We start from the raw sequence: 23,557 nt of genomic DNA on the forward strand, positions 1-23,557 counted from the left end.
TGAATACTTATGCTTGTAAACATTGATTTGTAGCATTCATTAGTATCAACCATGCGTCTCCATATAAAACAATTTTAGAAGACATTTTCACGTGATAAGGCCTTTTTAGGAACGTTCCCTACTCAGTCGCATTCCAGCCAAATCTCACGGTTTTTAAGACACGACTGGCTAAAAACATAAATCACCAAGTAACAAAGACAAGGGATGGGGATGGGAAAAGGAGATCCCAAATAATTGTTATTGTATTAACCTTAAGAGAACAACTTTCTTATTAACTTGAGGAGCGTAAATTTTCTGAAGAAACTCAATAATTGCTTTCAACACGTTATGATCGGTAATAGGGACTCGCGATAAATAACTAAAATAAAAAATAAAAATTCGAACTTGCCAATCTCCTAAGGTTCGTAATGTACGGATCTCCTTCACCATATTTCTCTCTCTCCATTCCGGGGTGGATGTTTGATAGATGTTTTTTCACCTGCATGCCTTGGGGGAATTTCCTGAACCGCACCCTTAAATCATTCTCCGTCTATGGACAAACACCGAGAGCGGAGGGGGGGTTGCATACGTTTAGAGCGTGTTGGCATTGCCCCAGACCGAAACAAAATCACTGAACTAGATAAAACCTGTTCTGCTTGGAGCTTCCATTCAAACCGGGTTTCCGTTAAACCGATTCGATTCATTGGTTTAGGCGTGGGTAACACTCAGTAGCTAGACGGAGCAGCTTCCACCGGAGGGCGAAAGCAAATGCAGCATAGTGGAAGTCCTGACGCTGCCCGATTTCCCATTGTTATTATATTTTATTCCGTTGCACAGTGTGGAGCTGCATCGAAGCGAATAAATTGTGAACATATTCAGATGTTGAAATTGATACATTTCTTGATATCGCTGGTTTCGCTTAGCACAGGTAAGAATATAATTGTAAAAAAATAGTTGATTCTGAGTGTTTTCCCTATGAGCTTTTGAAACTTACTGAGCATTTATTAATATCGTCTTTATTAAAGAGGTTTTCAGCCCTTGGTCAGAGCTAACTGAACATTTTACGGGTTGCCTGGGCTTTATGTGAAACTTTATTTTTTCATAGAACATCAATGCCTATGTCTACTATTATACTACCCTGTCGCCGGGATAGAGCATTACATGAAAGTATGCTTTCTTACTGTACGATAAGTTGGCTCTGAGAAAAAAACTGAATAGATCAGGTCGCTGGGGTACCCTTTGTAACATATCGTTCGCTGTAAAATTTCATCGATACAGTTGAAAACCGCGTTCAAATGTTACTGACAGCGAAGTAGTGATTAAAGTCGATATTCGAACAAGTGTGAGTAGAATCATACTCAAAGCTCAATCCTCGAGGCATCATGCGCGAGATCACTCGCTTGTAAACTTACAGGAAGAGCTTTGAGTTTTTCGGGCAGAACCGAACGATTCTCTAGACCATGAGTCCGATGGGAATTGACTGACGAATTAACTAAATCGTGTATGAGATTTGAAAATTCGAGTTTTAGATAATAAGAACATTATTTTGAGCTTTTAGTGTAATGTTTTCACTTGTCATATGACGAATCGTACGTACTATCCGCTATCCCTCGACATTCGAGTCAAGTACGTGACACTGAAGACGGTCTCACTGTTGAGGTCGAAATATGCAAGTATCTGGTAAAGTTACAATCAAATGGAGGAATTAAATGGGAAAGTACGAACTCGTCTTATGACAAGTAATGCTAGGTGTTATTCAGTTACTCAGTCTGTGTGACCTCTGATCGAAGACGGTGATTCTATCTTTTAAGTAAACGAAAACTAAGGGCGATCGATCCATGCCACTCATGGAACCTAATGGGATGTCCCGGATAGCCTGTAGAAATGGACACAAAAAGGGGACCTGTCGGGTTGAATTGAGTGAAGCCACCGGCAATACAACAAATTTGTAATTAATCGCATATTATTCGGCAACTCGGCCGCACGAAACAATTTTTTGTTAAATATCTTGGCTGTGCATATGCTCAGCACATGTTTCGAAATGGACAAATTGATATGAATTTTGTGAAAAAGAATCCACGTGTCTTGAAGGGACTCAAACCCTCAACCTACTACTCTCTAGATATACGTAATAACCCCTACACAACAAGACCACTTAAAGGTCATGTTTGCGGAAAAGCCATCAGAATCCGAGTACCAACCTCCACCGCGGTTAGCTCTTTTTTGCAAATTGAATATCTTTCGGATGCTTGATTTGTCCAATCTTCACATGTGCTTTACTGTTGTACATCCACATTTAAGCGTTATTGTTTATTAAACAATAAGATCACACTCTATGCCCCCAACACCAGCTGGGCGGATTTGTATAGAGTGCGAATCAACCACACTCTGCTGTGCCAAAGGCTTTCACCGGAAATTCTTTAGAGGATTGCGCCTGAATTTCTTCACGAACCGCTCCGGATAACTCCGGATTTTTTTTTAAATCGTCAACAAATCCTTTGCAATTTCCTCCGGAAATGCTTGCAACAATCTTTTGAAAATTCCTTCGGGCCACAGCATTATTTGACGTGAAAGCATTTCTATCCAAATTCAAGTGCAATAAGTAATAAAACCTCTTGTCAATAATAATAGAAAATGCCAAAGCGGCAATTCCTTCTATTGAATCATTGAAGCAACTTACTTATGGATCCTGTACACCTCCGATGGTGCAAAGGGCCGACTTGAAAGATCTCCATCCTGAGCGTTGCCTGGCTATCGCTTTAACCTGTTGCCAGGTTAGAACTCGGTCGACTTCTTTTATTTCTTTATTGAGGCTTCGCCGCCATTCATTGAAGCAACGAATTAGTATAAAATCTAATTTCCTAACACGCGGGAAAAAAAGTCTCCTATGTAGGTACTTCAAAAAAAAACTTCAAATCAAATTAAATAAGACATTTGGCTACATTTGTCATAAGATTACAGCTCCCAATCAACCATGAACAAGGGCGTAAAAAATGGATTTAGATTGAAATATCGGCTATAATAAATTTCATATTCGAGAATTTGATTAATTGAGTTGAACAAAAACAACAATAAAAAGAAAACCGTTGCAGCAACCCGTGCCGTCCTTTTCGCTATAATGAAGATATACAAAAAAAAAATCATTTAGTGTGTATTTAATCTCCCAGCAAATAAATACTTTGGCTATGGCAAAGGTAGAATTTTTGCTTCTTTTTTTTTTATTCCAATACAAATAAGCAAGCGGAACTAAGAGACTTCTTTCCACTATTCTCGTATTTTTCATAGGTGAAATGATTAGAAAAATAAGTGCAGAATAATCAAAAGTAACTCTCGTTTATATTTATAGTCACCAATACCAAAATTTTTGAAATATTTAATACAATAACTTCTACGTACTACTTACTACTAATACTTCTCCATTATGCTCAACACTTTTGGGCCTTCCAAATAAAATACTGTTCTAGATATGATCTTCGTTTCAAAACATATTTGGCGCAGAATAGTGTATGAATCAAGGAACTGATGTCGTATAATAACCATAAAAATAATGTTAGCTAGTCAGGTGGGCTTTAAAAAAATAATTTGGTAAATCGTACATAAGGCTTGTTCGCGACAAAATCTGGACACATAACTTTAAGAATAAAAATAAACTGCTGTTGGTTTATTTCGGTACGTTTTTCACTTCAAATGGCTTCATTCCTTATCGATGCTTCGATGTATGCACGAAACTTGGTGACATTTGAATTTTCTAAGAAATAATACGTGCCGAATGATTTGACATCCTCAGTAGAATCTGTTTCGAGCTCGTATCCTTCTGGTGGCTCACAAAATCCGTTTTTGATCCACTCTCTGGTGTTTTAGATATTGTCAAACAAGCATCGACATATTTTAAAACGCTTTGAGCAGTGTTCACATGAAAACAAAATGTTTTTAGTCAGTTTCTGGGTCGAGAGACCCGAATTTCAATGGCGACTGCACACAATTCTTTCCGAACCTACAATTTCTTCGACGCCATTTTTCACTACGAACTTGTAACACTTATAAGAAATATATTTTCAGAAAGTACACACATACATTCATCAGTCTACGAAATATTTCACTTGTTGATGTTCTATTTCAAAAGTTATACGTGTTTAAAGGTGTCCAGATTTTGTCGCGTACAAGCCTTAACTGTGTTCATACTAGCAAACATTATGATGTTCACTGAACATGCGGAATGAATAACTTGATTATGAATGTATGTCCATTCATCGTGAGACCGAATAAGCATCCAAGTAGTCGATGTTATACCTTGCCTCATTCAGTTTCCCAAACGTCAAGTAAACAGGACGCGCATCAATAGTGTTTGCCCGGAGTGATTTCTTTTCACTGGTATTTGGGTTTTCACATCGGCGTTCCTGCCAGGTTTTGCTTCTATTTTACGACAGCAAAACAAAACTTATATCCTGATTATAAAATACAAAACTGGAAAGGAATCACTCTGAGCTGAAGGTGTAAACTGTGTTGTTATATGTGTGACAAAATGGTGGGTAAGTTTCGAAAGGACCGCGCTCAAAGCGGATCGAAAGAACTGCTCCAATGCCGGTTGTTTTGGATCGCGCTGGTAGCCGGTCAACAGGATTGCGCTGAAAGCGGGTTTAAAGAACCGCGCTGAAAGCGGGTCGAAAGGACCGCGCCAAAAGCGAGTTGAAAAAACACGGTCGGAAGGACCGCACTGGGAACGGGTCGAAAGGGCCGCGCTGGAAACGGGTCGAAAGGACCGCGCTCAAAGCGGGTCGAAAGAACCGCGCTCATAGCGAATCGTTAAGACTGCTCTTATAGCATGCCAATGGGATCGCGCACAGCGAACGAATCGAATAATTTAGATCGACAAGACCGCGTACAGTTAAATGATATTGTCTTGCGCAGTACAACGAAGCAGGATAATAAAAAAGCCATGAATTGTCCAGCTAGCGAGAATTTAAAAAAACGATAATGGAATGTTATTAAATGAATCTGAGACAACTGTAGTGATGACAAGATTAATTTGTAATCGAAAGACAAGATGCAAAAATTCCATGTTGTCAGATATATTTGTTCAGATTATTGTCCAAGAATATGGCCATTCGCAGCCCCTACTTTCAACACAGCCTTCCGTTTCGGTACACCTGGAGATCACCAAAGCAGACAGAATCACAAAACGACCACGTTCTGATTGATGGACGGCACTTCTCCGACATTACCGACTCTGACCACTATCTGGTGATGGTTAAACTGCGCCCAAAACTATCCGTCATTAACAATGTTCGGTACCGACGAAGCAACCTGATGTCGCCACTGCATACGCGCAGCATCTCGAGGCAGCGTTTCCGGAAGAGGGTGCGCTTTATGGGGCCCCTTTTGAGGACTGCTGGAATTCAGTCAAAGCAGCCATTACCGACGCATCGTAGAACAACGTCGGATATATGGGACGTAGTCGACAGAGTGCAGACAGAATCTGGAGGAGAAGGATGCAACCTGGGTGGTCGCGCTGCAGTAAGGTAAATACCCGGCAGAACGTGGAACGTTATAGACGGAAGCGGAGACAGCAGACCCGCCTTTTTCAGGAGAAATAACGCCGCCTGAAAGAAGCGGAGTGCGAGGAGATGGAACAGCTGTGCCGTTCTCAAGAAACACGCAAGTTCTATCAACGCATCCCGCAAAGGCTTCGTGCCGCGAGCCGAAATGTGCCGGGATAAGGATGGGAGCATCTTGACGGACGAACGTGTGGTGATCGAAAGATGGAAGCAGCACTACGAGGATCATTTGAATGGCGCTGAAAGTACAGGCAGTGGAAGTCAAGGCAGCGGAGGAGATGACTACGTCAGCTCAGCAGACGATGGAAGCCAACCAGCCCCCACCTTGAGGGATGTTAAGGATGCCATCCAACAGCTAAAGATCAATAAAGCAGCTGGTAAGGATGGTACCGAAGCTGAGTTCATCAAGATGAGCCCGGAAAAGCTAGCCACTTGCCTGCACAAATTGATAGTCAGAATCTGGGAAACCGAACAGCTACCGGAGGAGTGGAAGGAAGGGGTTATATGCCCCATCTACAAGAAAGGCGACAAGCTGGAGTGTGGGAACTTTCGAGCGATCACCATACTTAATGCCGCCTACGAAGTGATATCCCAGATCATCTTTCGTCGTCAGTCACCATTAGTGAATGAGTTCGTGGAAAGTTATCAAGCCGATTTCTTTGACGGTCGCTCGACAACGGACCAGATCTTTACTGTACAGCAAATCGTTCAAAAATGCCGTGAATACCACGTCCCAACGCACCATCTGTTCGTTGATTTCAAGGCGGCATACGACAGTATAGACCGCGTAGAGCTATGGAAAATTATGGACGAGAACAGCTTTTCTGGAAAGCTTACCAGACTGTTCAAAACAACGGTGGACGGTGTGCAAAACTGTGTGAAAATTTCGGGCAAACACTCAAGTTCGTTCGAATCGCGCCGGGGACAAAGACAAGGTGATGGACTTTCGTGCCTGTTGTTCAACATTGCGCTAGAACGCTAGAAGATTTTCAACAGATCCAGTCAATTTATTTGTTTCGCGGATGACATGGACATTGTCGGCCGAACATTTTTTTTTCAAAGTTGGCAGAACTGTACACCCGCCTGAAACGTGAAGCAACAAAAGTTGGACTGGTGGTGAATGCATCGAAGACAAAGTAAACAGTGTTACGATAGACGGGGATACCTTCGAGGTGGTCGAGGAACTCGTCTACCTTGGATCCTTGCTAACGGTTGATAACAATATTATTCGTGAAATACAAAGGCGCATCATTTGTGGAAATCGGGCCTATTACGGGCTCCAGAAGAAACTGCGGTCAAAAAAGATTCACCACCGCACCAAAGTACAAGACGCTAATAAGACCGGTAGTCCTCTACCCAGTAAACCACATATCGTATAACAAACAGCAAATAAAGTCGCATTTGCGTCCATCAAAAATCTGAATCGCATTGTATATCAAATTTTATCAGATTATTGTCAAAGTATGTTGTATTGAATGCATCGTACACGATAATTTTTACCATAGTGAAAATACTCCTTGCAATATCCTATATGAGTGCGAATGAATGTCTATGCGAATCGTAATACAATCGAAATCACTTCAGCCCAAACGGCTTGTTGAAGTTTCAAGCAGTTGTAAAGATATAAATTGTGTAGTTTATGTTGGGCAAAAATCCGAATTAGTTCAAGATGTGCAGTATGGTGCAGTGGTAGAGTATCCGCATGCAAATCTAAAGATCGCATGTTCGAGACTTAGTGCTGGCATGATTTTTTTTCATATTTTTATGTATAATCGTAATACTGTTCTCATAATGTCGGGAAAAATCGTATAATAAAACTCGTATGTACCTATATCGCCTCCACTATGGTACGTATATAGCCAATCTGTGCATTATATACGATTAAAGCAACTGGCAACCCTGTTGCATATAAGTTGTTTAGCTTTGTGCTCCGATTGAAAACTACAAATAATAGTCGCAAATTACCACTAAAAACCACTCACTGCTTTTTGCTTGCTGCTACATGAACGGTAATTACCGTCTGCCACCTAAAATCATCTGCGTGCGTAAAGTAAGTACGTAGGACCTCCAAAGAAATTCCACCGCTGTGCTGCTGCTGCTGTTGTGAGCCTGACCGCCATATTGCCACTTGAAAGTCTGTTGAAAATACCCACCAACACCTCTAAGCCACCAGCTGCTGCTGTTATTGTATGATTTTATTGCTGCTGCTGCTGTTCGTTGACTGATCTATGCTAAAAATCTGCAGACCATAAAAAGCCTTGCTGTGGCTGTTCGACTGTAAATTAATGCTGTTTCTGCATCAATAAACGGATATTTTTGCTGGTTGTTTTTATTCACCCAACGCTGCGCCATCACAGCCTCATCCGCTACCCTTCACCGCCACATGCTTCATAATTTGCTACATCAGCTGTACACATACAAGCTCCAGTGATTGTGATCATCCGCCACGCCAACTCTTCATCGCAACATCTTTACCTACACTACGTAAGTGTGTAAATAAGTGTACACCTACACGGAGAAACACGTTTACTCATTAATGGGTACTTTTTCTTTTCTATCTCTTTCTCTCTGCTGAAAATTTTACCCATTTTGGGAGAATAAGTGGATCTACTCATTGGTCTACATCATATTCTCCTAAAATGGGTGATTTTTTCAGCAGAGAGAAAGAGATAGCAGAGAAAAAGTACCCATTAATGAGTAAACGATTTTTACCGGGTACTCTCTCGTTACTGTCCGGGTTAGGTTTGACAATCAGCTCATAGTCGACGAACAAACGTCGTTTTGTTTTCGTGAAGCGCCATCTACCTTCCGATAGCAGAACTAGTACAGATGTCTTTCCGTAACATAGAAGAGCTGCCAGAAATACTTTCTGGATATTTGTCTGTTCAAACAGAAAAGTTACTCGCGAATATCGAAAGAAGTCAAGAGTTTCTGTCGAGTAAACTCGATGATTTTGGTTGTCAGATACTTCAACTGAAAGCTGAAATCGGTAAACTAAAGGCTGAGAATACTCAGTTGAAGAGATCCTTGGCAATGCTCTCAACTGAAACCTCAACAGTCTCTGATGCGATTGATAGGCAGGAAGTTGAGTTGGATATGCAACGTCGGACACAATTGTCAGCAAACGCAGTTATATTAGGTATTCCTCGTTTGCCGAACGAGAACACGAAATCTCTAGTTGAAGCTACCTATCGTACACTAGGTATCGAAGTAAACAACAAATCAATTTTGTCTTGTACCAGAGTAGTCGCATCGAAAGGAGAAAATCATCCCATAAAAGTTGCTTTCAATAACGTTCGTCACAAAGATATTTTGTTAGCAAAGAAAAAGAAATTCGGCTTGCTCACTGCCTCAATGATCGCGGGCGTCGAATGGCCCAATGGTTGGACCAATAAAATTTACATCAGAGATGATTTATCACCACTCTCAATGGAGATCTTCAGGGAGCTGAAAAAACACCAAAATATGTTGAACATCAAATATATCTGGCCTGGACGAAACGGCGTTATATTAGTCAAATTTTCCAAAGATACTAAACCAATCAAAGTTCAATCTCGTGCTGAGTTGAAAAAGTTAATTTCACGTCTACATTAATTTTTGTTGTGCAACTCTAGAGCTGTATATTGTTTTAACTTGCCGAAATGGAACAAAACAATCATGCCATAAATCGTTGTTTGGAAAACCTAGATGTTCAAATTACACCCTGCGTTGGAATCACCTTACTGCAAATAAATATTCGTGGGATCAACAGCTTTGCAAAATTAGATAGTCTTTGTGTTACTCTACACAAACTGAACGTTAAAGTGGATATTGTTGTAATCGGGGAGACGTGGATAAAGGAAACACGATCCAAGTTCTACAACATCCCTGGATATACTAGTACTTATTCCTGCCGTAACAATTCATCAGGGGGTCTAGCAGTTTTTGTTCGAGATGGACTACTATTTAATGTTAAGGAGAACACAATGGATAATGGGTATCATCATATAGAAATTGAGTTACTAGTTTCTCCACGTCACGTTACGGTGCATGGAATTTATCGCCCACCTGGATATGATATGAACCATTTTCTATCTTCTATGGAAAACTTACTGTCATCTATGGACTCAAAAACTCCCTGCTTTTTACTCGGCGATATGAACATAGCCATCAATAACGTAGAATCGCTAGGAACCAGAAAATATTTGGAAATTCTATCGTCCTACAACATGGTTGTGACAAATACGTACATTACACGCCCAGGCAGCAATAACTTGCTTGATCATGTTGTTAGCAAAGCCGATCATTCTGGAAGCATCATAAACTACACGTTCGACTGCGATCTTAGCGACCATTGCTATGTGCTTACTCAGTACAGTACTAAAGTAACCAAGATCAATAGAACACTCTGCAAAACCCGTGTCAACTACCAGCTAGTCAATTCTAACTTTCATTCGTTTCTCCAATCAACGGATTTTGATTAGATGTAGCCTAATACCCGCCTTACTCTAATACTAGATCGCTACTCGCAATTAGTCCAACATTTCTCAACTCAACTATCCGTAAATGTTAAGGTGACTAACATAACTAACTAACGTCTGTCCATCATACAGTTTTGACATATGGAAGCTTAGTAAAATTTCGAACAGTCTATACCAAAGATGAAAAAGAAATCCACTGAATCAACATCTCAAAAGCCTTCTATCGAATGCAAACCTGAAGCTCTCGGACGCCAAACGGTGGGATAAATCGGCTTTTTATCAACGAATGTACTCTTCAAGCAATCGCAAGCAGATGTGGTATAGAATCAATGAACTAATAGGCAACGTAACAAGAAACGAAAAGCAGCTTGTTCTTCAAACAAATGGAGTTGAAAACACCAACGCAGCTGATATTGGAGGCATCTTTAACTCATTCTTCTCGTCAGTTGGGGATAATCTGGCAAGCCAACTAACCTCGGATGGAAACATCAATAAGTTCAACACAATGAAGACATCTAACAGATCTATGTATCTACGTCCAGCATCAAGGGCTGAAGTTATAAACATCATAACTGGATTAGACGCTTCCAAAGCTACTGGAATAGATGGATTTTCTGTTGCTGCATTGAAACAACACTGTGCACCATTGTCCCACATACTATGTAAGTGCTTTAATGACAGTATTGCTACAGGTGTATATCCTGATTGCCTCAAAAGGCACTTGTATATCCTGTCTTCAAAAGCGGAGACCCAAAAAATCCGAAAAACTATAGACCAATATCTGTACTGCCGTCGATGAACAATGTTTTTTTTAAATCTTATATGCACACGAATTAACAGCTTCCTGGATACTACTAAGCTGCTTTGACAGCGTCAGTTTGTGTTTCGACAAGGCTCGTTAACCGAGGTGGCAGTTTTCAAATTTGTTGATGACATTGCTCGCTCAATGAATCAGAAAAAGTTCGCAGGAGTTATATTTCTGGATCTCTAAGGCATTTGATACAGTAAACCACCAGATCTTGCTGAAAAAACTCGATGCATACGGGATTCGTGGAATTGTGAATGATTTCCTTTGCAGCTACTTGACTGGCGTCAGCAACAAGTGTTTGTGTCAGGAATTAAAAGTGAGGCCTCCCCAATGAAATGTGGCGTACCACAAGGAAGCAACATCGGACCCTTGTTGTTTCTTGTGTACGTGAACGATATTGCGAAGCTACAGTTGAAAGGACATCCCAGATTATTCGCAGATGATACAGCAATTTCATATGAAGCTTCTACGTTAACCGAGTTGTACCAAGATATGTCATATGATCTGCATTTAATGATGGAAAACCTTGAAAATAATCTCTTGTCGTTAAATTTGGAAAAAAACTAAAATTATGATATTTGGCATGCACAACACTTCGTGCTATCCAGATTTGATCATAAATGGAGTGAAAATAGAAGTAGTAATTAGTTTTAAATACTTGGGCGTATACATTGATAATCGTTTGAAATGGGACGTCCATATCCGTCAAGTGATAGCCAGTTGTTCACCGTTATGCGGAATCATCCGGAAGCTGTCATCCTTTGTTCCACAACATGTACTACTGAAGATGTATTTTGCTTTCATACATAGCCGATACCAGTATGGTATAGCGGTGTGGGGTACATCCTATAATACGTACCTCAAGGAAATACAAATTCAACAAAATCGGTGCATTAAGGCTATTTATAAACTTCCATTCCTACAACCAACAAATACGCTGTACACCACCCTGGAGAATAATATTCTACCCATATTAGGACTGTATGCGTTCCAAACAGGAGTTACGATGTATAAAGTAGTGAATAATGTAAATCTTCATCATAACTGGACCTTCAACGCTGCCCCCCATGAACATCGCACGAGATACGCTCACCTCTTACAACAAACTGGGTTCCGCACGGAGATCGGAAGAAGAAGATTTGTAAATCTAGGCCCAAGAATGTTCAATCTGTTCCCTGAAAACATAAGAAACTCGAATTCAATTCATAGCTTTAAGAAAAGTCTGCGAATTCATATAAAGTGTAACATAAATAACTATATAGTACGTTAGTGGTTAGGATACCATAGTAAGTTAAGTCGAACTTCACGACCCTTTAAAAGAACATAAGTTCAGTAGGGATCATAAGCATTCGTTCTTTAAACAAACTTGATGTTTTACAAAATCAAGAAAAAACTAAATAAATAAATAAATAAATCAAATAAATAAATAAATAAATAAATAAATAAAATAAAATAAGTTGGTTCTTATATAATAATCTATATCAAAAGATATAGGTACAAAAATGTTGACTGGGTACGGACATGAAACATGGACAATGCTCGAGAAGGAATTGCAAGCACTCGGACTATTCAAAAAAGGGGTGCTTAGGATCATCTTTGGCGGTGTGCAAGAAGACGGTGTGTGGCGGCGAAGAATGAACCACGAGCTCGCCCAGCCCTACGGCGAACCCAGTATCCAAAAGGTAGCTAACGCAGGAAGGGTACGATGCACAGGGCATGTTGCAAAAATGCTGGACAGCAACCCTGCAAAGATGGTGCTTCCGATCCGGCAGGTTCGAGCCGGCGAGCGAGGTGGGCAGATCAGGTGCAAAACGACTTGGCGAGCATGGAGCGCATTCGAGGATGGAGAGATGCGGCCTCGAACCGTGTATTGTGGCGTCAAATTGTTGATTCAGTTATATCTGTGTAGATGTAAACTAAGTAAATGAAATGCATGAACATGCGGTTTGCGATATTGAGCATGAGCATGATTGACCGCCCACGGTTGCTACTCCGTCATTGACAGGTCAGCTGTAATTACACAGAGAACCAACAGATGAAGTTTGGGACTAACATCATCTTCAATGTGTAAGAACTAGTGACCCCAAAAATAAGCAATACCAGCGCCGGCCATGTCCGAATGCAGGTCAATTAAGGAATAGGTAGCAAAATGTTGACATGATACTCACTTTGATAGCAGCCGACGAGTCATATGCACTCCCACGAGAAATCACTAGTATGTTGGATATATGGGGTAGGGAGTGTGGCAGGGTTCATTTTGGTAAACGGTATGCCGTTGGTGTAGTTTGATCTAATGAAAACAAAAACACTATCGAACGAACACTTGTTATTTCAATTACCGACCGCACTAAGCAGAACAAGATTTTTGATGATAGGCCGATCGTTCTGCTTACTGAAGAAAACACGATTAGACACGAACTGAGCTTTCACTTTCTCACAATGAATTTATGCATTATATTACTGGACGAAAAAGTCGCAATAGCTTTCAACCTGCAAAATAACTTTTTTTTTTATCTCTATTAAGAAGACTTTCAGCGCTAGGCTGGCTCGTCTCAGGAATTAACTATGTTCATCTGCGCTGTACAAAGGATCTCTGATGAACACAAAAAGAACAAACCGCACAACAACTTAAATAACGGCGAGTCTCATAAACATTATCAAAACTCTCCCGTCTCTGAGCCACAGATCATGGTTCACCTAAAACCGTGGATTCCTTGTAAAAGTAGGATTATCCGGAGTTTATTAAAAACTATGCAAATATTTAATTTTGATGAGACAGCGGTACATTATATAACAGTTTTAGCCTTAGGTCAAAATTAGAGGCTCTAATCATAATTACATTAACTTTAAGGTGGAAAGCTTCGATAGGAAATCTTTTCTTTTCCGTGGCAATGGTGCTGGGAAGTTAGCTTAATTTTTATGTTGTGTGTATGGAATTTGTTTATGTAAATTTGAAAGAAAGTAACATTTGAAGCTTTTTAAAGAGAATTGAAAATTTGTATAGAAAAATTATAACTGCTATTACCATTTCCACGAAAAAAAATATTTTTCGGGTGATCAGAACAAGGAACGCGAATAAACGGAATTAGGACCAATAGTTTTTCATATGATTGGAATTGGAGCCAAAGAATTGCTCTAGTTCGGATAGTTTTAAACATAGCGCATTACCTTAAGTGAATGGAATGCAAGGACGTCACGGTATCAAAATTCAAGTAAAAGAAAAGAATTGGAACTTGCTCACCGATGTCATTTGTCCATTTATGATCTGAAAGGCTTCATTTTTGATGATAATTGGCAGTTTCGGAGCAACCACCACAGGGCTTCATTCATCCAATTGAAATCGGGAAACATTCCCCGAAATGACGCGTCGCTGTCGCTATTGATTTCTTGCACTAAATCCGGAAAAGATGGCTTGTGGCATGTTGCTTATGTGGCAGACACTGTAATTCACTGTAACCGATAATCGGCCGAAAATGAACAGGAAATTTGGCAGAAAAACTTGACATCAGATCTGCAACCTTCCACGGGCAAATCTTGCTGCGACCCCTATCTCTGCACTTGCGTTTTGCGATATTGACCCGATTTTGTCTACCGTCCCCCCGTCCCCATGTTTCTTTAACACGTTTTTGGCTTGAAGTTTTCACGTCTCAGATGTTTCACATTTTGCATTTCCAAGGCATAAGCAGCTTCGTATTACAGTAATATCCCGATTTTATCACCCCCTTGGAGAATTTTGAGGCGATAAAATAGGTGATGTGACAAAATCGATGTTTTTTATTTTCAATTTTTAAATAAATTCACAAATATGTTTATGTCTATGCCTTTGAAAGGAACAGTTCGTGGACGGTATCCGTTATTTCTTGTTGAAAAGTCATAAAAAATGCTTGACAGTTACTCAGAAATCATTTCTAATAGACCAAAGGTGGAGAAAGTTATTTAATGAAAATCTTTGTTGTTTGCGGTACTATTTACAAAATTTAAAATAAATACCAAAAATTTTGGGCGATAAAATCGGGTCAAAAAAGTGCAGAAATCGGGACGTGATAAAATTAGGGGTAGACAAAATTAGGTCGACACTGTAGCGATATGGAACAAGAGCTACTTGGAATGCAAACATACCAAGATGGGGTTTCAAAACTTGTGTATTCTTCAATAACTGTCCACGTTACAGGGTTGCACGTCTTGTTTTTATTGAGTTCATATACTGCCTAGAACAGGCAACAACAAGAACTACTTGTAATGCTGTCAATTACTGAGGTAGCATAACTTGATATTTTTTCAATTACTGGCTCCATTACGGAGGTAGATCAGCAGGTCTTGACTCTATGAAGTTTGTTGACTACCTGAACCAATGACAACAACAAGATCTACTTGAAATGCAAACTAGTTTTTTCTTCAACGACTGCTCCATTACGGTGGTTGATTCGCAGACCTTGGCTCCATGCAGTATGTAGAATGCTTCAAACTGATGACAACAAATAGAATTATTTGAAAACCAAACATATACCATGAAAAGGTCACACATTTTTTTTAATAATCAATAACTGACTCCATTACGGTTAATCCGCAGACCTTGAATCTACGAATAGTAAATGTGACTCCTATACGAACAAATTTAGTCATATAGAAGTTGCTGCTACCTAAGGTACCTAACTGTGCTTCTAGGGTACCTGCAACCCATGACAACAACAAGAAATACGTGGAATGGAATCATATACAAAGATGGGGTTACACAACTAGTCGAGTCAAGTACGAGACACTGAAGACGACCTTACTGTTGAGGTCGAAATACGTATCTGTCGGAGGTTGATCCGCAGACCAGTGTTGGTAAAAACTCAAAATCTTAAAACTCATGGATGATTCAAATCAAGCGTGAGTTGAAACGCATCCAACTCAGCACCTAAAAACTCATGGACGAGTTGAATCATCCATTTGAATCATCGTAGGTTTTCTTTTGTTCTTCTTCGTTAAAAACAGTGAATTGACGTTTGTCGCATACAATATTAGACACTCTTTTAGGTATAAGCAATAAATTGCCCCCAAATTGATTTCAAATGCGTTTTTAAACCAAAATGATTTTTTGGCAAATGAGTGAAATGATGCGTTTTAGCATGAAAAATTCAAGCGTGATGCATTCCTTTAAAATCTCAGACGATTTCAATCGCACGGGAGTGCTCGTTGATTGAGATTTATGAGTGATTTTACCAACACTGCCGCAGACCCTGACTTTTTGAAACCCACGACAACAACAAAAACATATACCAAGAAGGGGTCACACAACTTGTTTATTTTTCAATAATTACGGAGGTTGATCCACAGTCCCAGACTACCGTAATCCGGGGGAACATTGATCGTTTTTTTAAATTGTTTTGTAAATATTTCCTCCGTAAATGAAATCATGGCTTTTTTCATATTTTTAAAACGAGTACTGCTACATGTAGAACGTATAAGGCTGTTGTTCTTGATTATTTGATAATTGTAAACTTGTTTTAAAAATCTATTTTGCCGAGTTTTTTTTATTTTGATTTGAGAAGAAGTCACACAACTTGTTTATTTTTCAATAAATGCCTCCATTACGGACGTTAATCTGTAGACCTTGACTCTATGGAGTTCGTAGACTACCTATAACCTATGATAACAGGTAATACCACTTCGCATGCAAGCATAAATTATGTTCCTAGAACATCCAAAGTACTTGGATCATCTAATAAATAATCTCTGAAACTAATCCAAATTTGCCTCATATGAATACCGTCGTCGGGGGTGACAATGGGTCAAATGGGGGTGAGAATGGGTCACTGTTTCAACTACTTAGAATGCTTATAGAATGGATTGAATGTATCTGACGGCAAGAAGACAAAAATATAAGAGACCTTTTTGAACGATTTTGCTCTACGACCTCCAGGCTGCCGGTGAGAGCGATGACCCATTCTCACCCCCAGACCCATTGTCACCCCCGATGGCGGTACTTGAAACTTTTTTACGCTTCTATAGGGCGTAAAAAGAGGGAACATTATTTAGAATTTGAAGCGTAAAAGGAGCTAGCGTTATTTGAAAGAGCGTACAAGGACGGAGCGTAAACAGTCAGTCATATTTAAGTTGCTGCAATCAAATTTGTTCAGAATTTGACGAATTTCGCGCCAACCCTTCTATGGGGCTGGCAGCACCATCTCAGAATCGAATGAAACTTGCTGTGCATAAAGATATGGTATTTCTTAGCCACTCTGCATACTTAGTTTTTCAAAAATTGTCAAGAGTAACATTTGATAAGGGCCTAATTTTTTTTCATGATTTTTTTATAAATCGATGTAACTCTAAAATGACAAGACCTACAAAAAAGTGTTGTATGGCGGACTGTCGTGAAATTCCCAGAAGTTTTTTGGAAAAATATCCAAAAAATAAAATACCGATTTCTACACTGAAAAAAATTAGTTTTAAAAATTAAAATCGATATTACGAAAAAACTTCATCTCAGAAATCGATGAAATTTTTTCTGCAGATAGGTATTTTATTTATCTAACTTTTCTGGGAATAATGTTCCTGTGACATATTTAAGGGAAAAAAGTTTTTCTAACAAAAACTTTTTTCATGTCCATATTGAGTGAAAATTTATCAGCGTGTTTTATTCCTACAGCGCCAATTATAGGTTCAGCAGCCTATCATCAACCAACGACACATTTTGGACGTATAAAAATTTGTTTGGGAAGCAATTTAGCATAATCTAACATAATTGTGGACTAACATTTGAAAAGGGTTTATGTTTAATTAAACTATAAACTTTTAGTATCGAAGTAACTTAAAAACAATAACAAAAAAATAATTACTTTGAAAACGGGCAATGTTGCCGAAACGAAACTGAAGTGATATTTAATTGTAATAGTGGAAAAGAAAAGAAGATGTTGTTTTTCAGCAAAGGCTAACCACTGAACGGTGTAATTTAGAAACCGTGTTAAAGCCTGTAGACGATTTTGTATCGCATTTTATTGAAAAAATTGATAAACTTATAACTTATGACATTACACACATTTGCAAACAGCAATACGCTTGTACTGTTAAATTTTTGGAAAATTATTCATTCATTACCTAAAATGCTGCTCAAGGTTGGAATAATTCCCAGGTTACAATACATCCATTCGAAGTTTACTTTAAAAGAAACGGTTAATTAGAAAACTTTATTATTTATTTATTATTAAGTACTTTATTAATCAGAAGTAATGACTCATGACACAAAAGCTGTTCACTTATTCATTTCAAAATTAATTGACTTTTTGAAACAGTCGATCGATTTTACAAAAATTACTTTTGTGTCTGGGTGAGCTGCAGCACATTATAAAAATAAAAGGAACTTTGCAAGTCTGTGTAATTTAAATTCAAAACATGGCTTAGAAGCAGAATGGCACTTTTTACAACATAGCACGGAAAAGGCCCTTGCGAAGCTAGCCAAAGATTATGGAAATACTATCAAGACTCCTCGGGAGTTGTACGAATGGGCAAATGGGCACGTTTTCAATCAAACAAAAATATCACTATATTACATTTCTGTTATATCACGAATGAGCAATACCGCCATCGGGGGTGGCAATGGGTCTGGGGTGAGAATGGGTCATCGCTCTCACCGCAAGCATGGAGGGCGTAGAGCAAAATCGTCCAAAAAGGTCTCTTATATTTTTGTCTTTTTGTCCTCAGATACATCCATTCTACAAGCATTCTAAGTAGTTGAAACAGTGACCCATTCTCACCCCCATTTGACCCATTGTCACCCCCGACGACGGTACTCAACAAGAGTTTGATGAACTTTTCAAAAAAGCAAAAACTATAATTGGCACACAAAAGCTTCATTCTTTCATACCAATCGCTTATAATAAAATCTTGTCTAAAAAAATATTCCAACTCAGATGAAGACCCAAAAGTCTTTGAATTGTTCGACTAAGTTTACGAATTAATGAGTATTCAAGTAGAAATAAGAATTAAATGTAGTAACAAATAAAATTGAAGAAAAATTTTTAAAAAATGTGGGAAATTTATTATTTTTTGAATGTGCGTTTACCGGAAATCCCCCTAATGAAATTACCTACCGAGCTTCATCGTTTGGAATCAAAATGTTTATCTGATAAAAAAATCGACCTCCATTTTTTTTTGCTAATCCCATTTTAATCTTTACATTCATTAATTTATTTTCTCGGTGAACGGAACGCTCTTTTATGTTTCAGACTTCATAGTTCAGACAAATTTACAATAGTCCATCAAACATCACAATTTTGTAAATATGGTCATTTGTGTGTAACATAGATATAAGCAATCTAGGAAAATATACGCCCTTTTCAAATGTTGGTCCATATTAATGTTAGATTATGCTAAATTGCTTCCTAAACAAATTTTTATACGTCCAAAATGTGTCGTTGATTGATGATAGGCTGCTGAACCTATAATTGGCACTGTAGGCATAAAACACGCTGATAAATTTTCACTCAATATGGACATGAAAAAAGTTTTTGTTAGAAAAACTTTTTTTCCTTAAATATGTCACAGGAACATTATTCCCAGAAAAGTAAGATAATTAAAATACCTATCTGCAGAAAAAAATTCATCGATTTCTGAGATGAGGTTTTCTTGTAATATCGATTTTAATTTTTAAAACTAATTTTTTCCAGTGTAGAAATCATTTTTTTTTATTTTTTGTATATTTTTCCAAAAAACTTCTGGGTATTCCACGACAGTCCGCCATACAACACTATTTTGTAGGTCTTGTCATTTTAGAGTTACATCGATTTATAAAAAATCCATGAAAAAAAATTAGGCCCTCATCTAATGTGACTCTTGACAATTTTTGAAAAACTAAGTATGCAGAGTGGCTTAGAAATACCATATCTTTATGCCCACCAAGGTTCATTCGATTCTGAGATGGTGCTGCCAACCGCTGGTCGAGTTGGCGCGAAATTCGTCATTTGCTACTTGGATACCCGAGCCGAGATTTCACAATCAAAAATAAATATGTATGCACTGTACCCTATTACTATCGTACGAAATCTATCGTATAATGTGGAAAATGCTGTTTAACCCGATTTTGTCATCCAAAAAAATTGATTTTGGTATGTTTCTTTTATTTTCGTAAATAATTCCGCAAACAACAAAAATTTTTATGAAATAACGCCTGTGGTTTTGAATGAATTCCAAGGCATAAACTGATTTATATTTGTGATATGAAATTAAAAAACTTTTTAAAAAATCAGATTTTGTCACATGCGCTGTTTTATCACCCCAAAATTTACCAGGGGGTGATAAAATCGGAATATTACTGTATTAAACTTCATCCCAACATTGTGATAGCAAAAAAATCTCTAATATCATGGACGAGCCAGCCAAAATTTGTTGGACTCATCGAACAATTCAACGCGTTTATGCACATTATTTTTATGTTGTTTAAGTTTAAGACCACTACTCGTCGCATGCTCGCTATTGTTCTCAAAGGCAGCGTTCTTGCACCTTGCAGGTGATGCTCAATCAAATATCAATGGCAGGCGCTGCCAGTGCTTATTGTTTTAAACAGAAAAAATACGTACCTGGCATAGAAAAATAGATAATCTAACATAATTTGGTAAGCAATAAATTGCGCGATGACTGATTTCGATTTCCTTCGAAGCGAAATGTAAATGGAAATGGTTTCTACATGAAGCTCGAAGAAAATACTTTCCTACAGAATCTCAATTGGAATAATTCGCTCAGGAGTGGTCGACGATTAAGATTTGAGTATGGTTTTACCAACGCTGATCCCATCTAAACCGAGATACTTTGAATGCCAATCAAAATATGCATTTTACGAAAATACAACCCACCAATCAAATTGTTTCATTTCTTGTTTCGTTGCAGATCCTGGCATCCCGCTTGTCGAATTTTAATGAGGCTACTCTCTGCTGTAGTTCCAGTGGATAAGCTTTCAATAACTTCCCCATTCCTCTTCTTTTTCTCCCCATACCCCTTTTCTAGCGAATCTACAATAACATAAAATATAGCCAGTAACAATCGAACCAGGAGCGAAGGCAGAAAAGTTTTCTCCTCTCGTTCCACTCGACAACAACTTGTTTAATTTGAGTGCAATCAAATTGTAACAGTAGAAAAATTATCAATCGAACCACAGTGCAATAAATCGAACCCCAAACCCGAACTCAATCCAACCAAGGATGGCCACCATGCAACGCCGTTTGGTGCATAAGCAGTTCAACTCGCCAATCAATCTGTACTCGCAGCGCAACATCCAGGAGACGTTGGACCGGGAGCTGAAACAACTCTCCAACGGGGCCATCGGGTGAGTAAACCAAACTATTGACTATGGGGGAAGGGAAAGCGGGAAAAGGCAAGCGGTTAAAGTGCGGAAAAAGTTCAATTCCTTTTCGCTGCACCACCCATCAGCCAGCAGAGCGACCAACCGACGGATGAATAAATCACGTCCGGCAAATATTTTTCATTGGGTGGAAAATTTTAAATTCAATGAAACTTGCAACATAAGAATGATGCAGTTCTTGTGCTGCTGATGCTTCTTCCCGGACCATATCTCTGCACCAGCAGCGGACACCGGGAAGCTAGAGAAAAATGCCCTCGTAAGCCAAAGCTGCCTCCACCTGCTGGCGCGATCAGTCGAATCTTTGGATCTTTAGTGTGATATGGGGGGAAATGCTAACGGTACATATGTGAGTTGTGGGTGAGTTATAGAATAAATAATTAAACACGTGTGACGGAATAACTTTATTCAAGTTGTACGCAAATGAAAACAGTTTTTCTGTTAGAAACATCGCATCGGGGTCGTGCATGTATCAATTTTTGGCAAAAGCAATAAAAAAACTAAATAACAGAACAATTGATGCGGAGGATTTCTGAACCGGGTATAATCAAACATTATATCTAACAATACGTTGGAATTATGAGTCCTGTTTAAAAATTTGTGGATTGAAATTTTTCGAATTTATTTTTTTACTTTAATTCTTATGAATAAACATAATAGCGACAATTTTTTTTCTATGCGTGCTTCACAGAGATAGCTTCTATCTGTCTGCGCTCTATGAACGATTTTTAATCAGAGGTAAAGTTTTTCCGCCCTTCTAAGTTTTTCAAATCCCTCGTCAATTCCAACTAGAGAAACTTTCATTTGGTGCCTCTTTAACCTCTACCGTTTACCTCGCATTCCTCGTAAGAATGACCGACGTTCTGTCCCACCCAACAGCGGCGCTCAAGTTGGAAGGCACAACCCATCCAATCACCATTCATCAACTGCAGTTTTCAATCGACAGAGATGAAAGACACAAAAAACATCTCGAAACCGAACCAAGTGAATTGAAAACAAAGCACTAAACTAAAAATAGGAGAGAATCACAGTGCAGAAACCGAACAAACGAATGAAAATCACACAAACATTGAAATCCCTCCAGAGGATCCGGAACTGATTTCGAACAATCAGCTTTAGCTATTTGAGCCCCATCGGAACCCGTTGGCTTCCCAGACACAACAGCAAACATTAGGAAGGACCCAAGCATGCATACTGTCAGCATAGGAAGGTAAAAGCACACACGATGACGAGGGTTGTTTGCTCTTCCTTTGACACAGATCAGAGCCGGACCAACGAAAAGCTTTATGGCGAAGAGAGTCCGGGAGATGAAGAAAAAATATATGGCCTCTGGGAACCGAATCATTTTCAATAAACGAAAGAAAAGGGACTGCTCTACCGTCTTCGACGGGGTCGCTGTTCCGGCGGAAATGTTTTGATCACTTTTGCGTAGATACATGGGATCAAACGTGGCCGGGAAGGAGGGTGCCTACATTTTCATTCATTTGATCGTCGGAAGGCTTGCAAGAAGAAAAAGCCAAACAATGGCTTCTGGCGGTCTGCCGGATGGCCGCTTGGATGCCGGCCGGCCGTCATGATTCAGCTGGACATTCCCTTTCTACGGGTTATGAAGCTTGAAAGTGCAGAAAGGTGCTTTTAGGGGATGAATATGAAGGTACGAACCAGCAGCAACGCACAGACAAACAGAATATTGACAGTCGGTATCAAGGCGGACATAAATTTCAATCGTTGCGCATGTTATTCAGTTTTCCGGTACATGGTAGCAGCATTTTGGGGGGAGCTGGCGTGAAGGGAAATTCGATTTCGACAACGGAATCATTTTGGGGAGGACAGATTTTTTCACATCGAGGTTCGGAATTGTGATTGTAAGAAGCTCAATTTATGGTTGCCACATGAAAAGGCGGTCAACCTTTCTTGTGGTGTTTTTCTGCGGATAGTGATGTGTCGAGAAAAAGCGCAAACAGTGGTGGTTTTTTCCCATTATTGTTTGATCATCACAGTTTCATATTATTGAAATGAATTCCAAAGGATAGAAAGAAGAACTATTTTAGCATTATGCCAAATGCACCAAGGAAAATGCAGCTTAAGCAGCTTTTTTTTTCATTTCAGAGATTTTACAATAGGAATGGGACTGGTCGAGAATACTAACCGCTTCAAAAAGTTTCATTCGCATTTTATAGTGTATTATCTATTTTTAAATAAATAAATAAAAAGCATGTGAATGGTGTTGATATGTCAATCGAAAGGTTTCCTTATCTGCTCCTTAGAACAATTGTAAAAACCGCAATCAAAATCGTGTTAGTGCCCAAAATTGCTTAATCCATAATAGGAAAGCATGTACTTATGTCTTATAGGATTGGCCATAATGGGATCACTAGTGTGACAACTGGTGCAAAGGACGCCAAAAATTGAGCAAAAT

The 23,557-nt window shown here is 39.0% G+C and overlaps 1 protein-coding gene across 5 annotated transcripts in view; it reads left to right on the forward strand.

Moving 5' to 3' along the window:
* Nucleotides 1–23,557, forward strand: part of LOC134217767 (uncharacterized) — a 566,229-nt gene that overhangs the window by 35,859 nt on the left and 506,813 nt on the right. For all 5 annotated transcript variants that reach the window (XR_009981158.1, XM_062696573.1, XM_062696572.1 and 2 more), the window contains exon 2: nt 20,787–21,105. Coding sequence is in view for 4 of the 5 variants with exons in the window: in XM_062696573.1 (XP_062552557.1) it covers nt 20,981–21,105 (125 nt within the window). In the remaining variant the exon portion in view is untranslated. The remainder of the gene's footprint in view (nt 1–20,786; nt 21,106–23,557) is intronic.

The sequence above is a fragment of the Armigeres subalbatus genome, chromosome 2 (genome assembly GCF_024139115.2).
Source record: "Armigeres subalbatus isolate Guangzhou_Male chromosome 2, GZ_Asu_2, whole genome shotgun sequence".
Taxonomy (NCBI): domain Eukaryota; kingdom Metazoa; phylum Arthropoda; class Insecta; order Diptera; family Culicidae; genus Armigeres; species Armigeres subalbatus.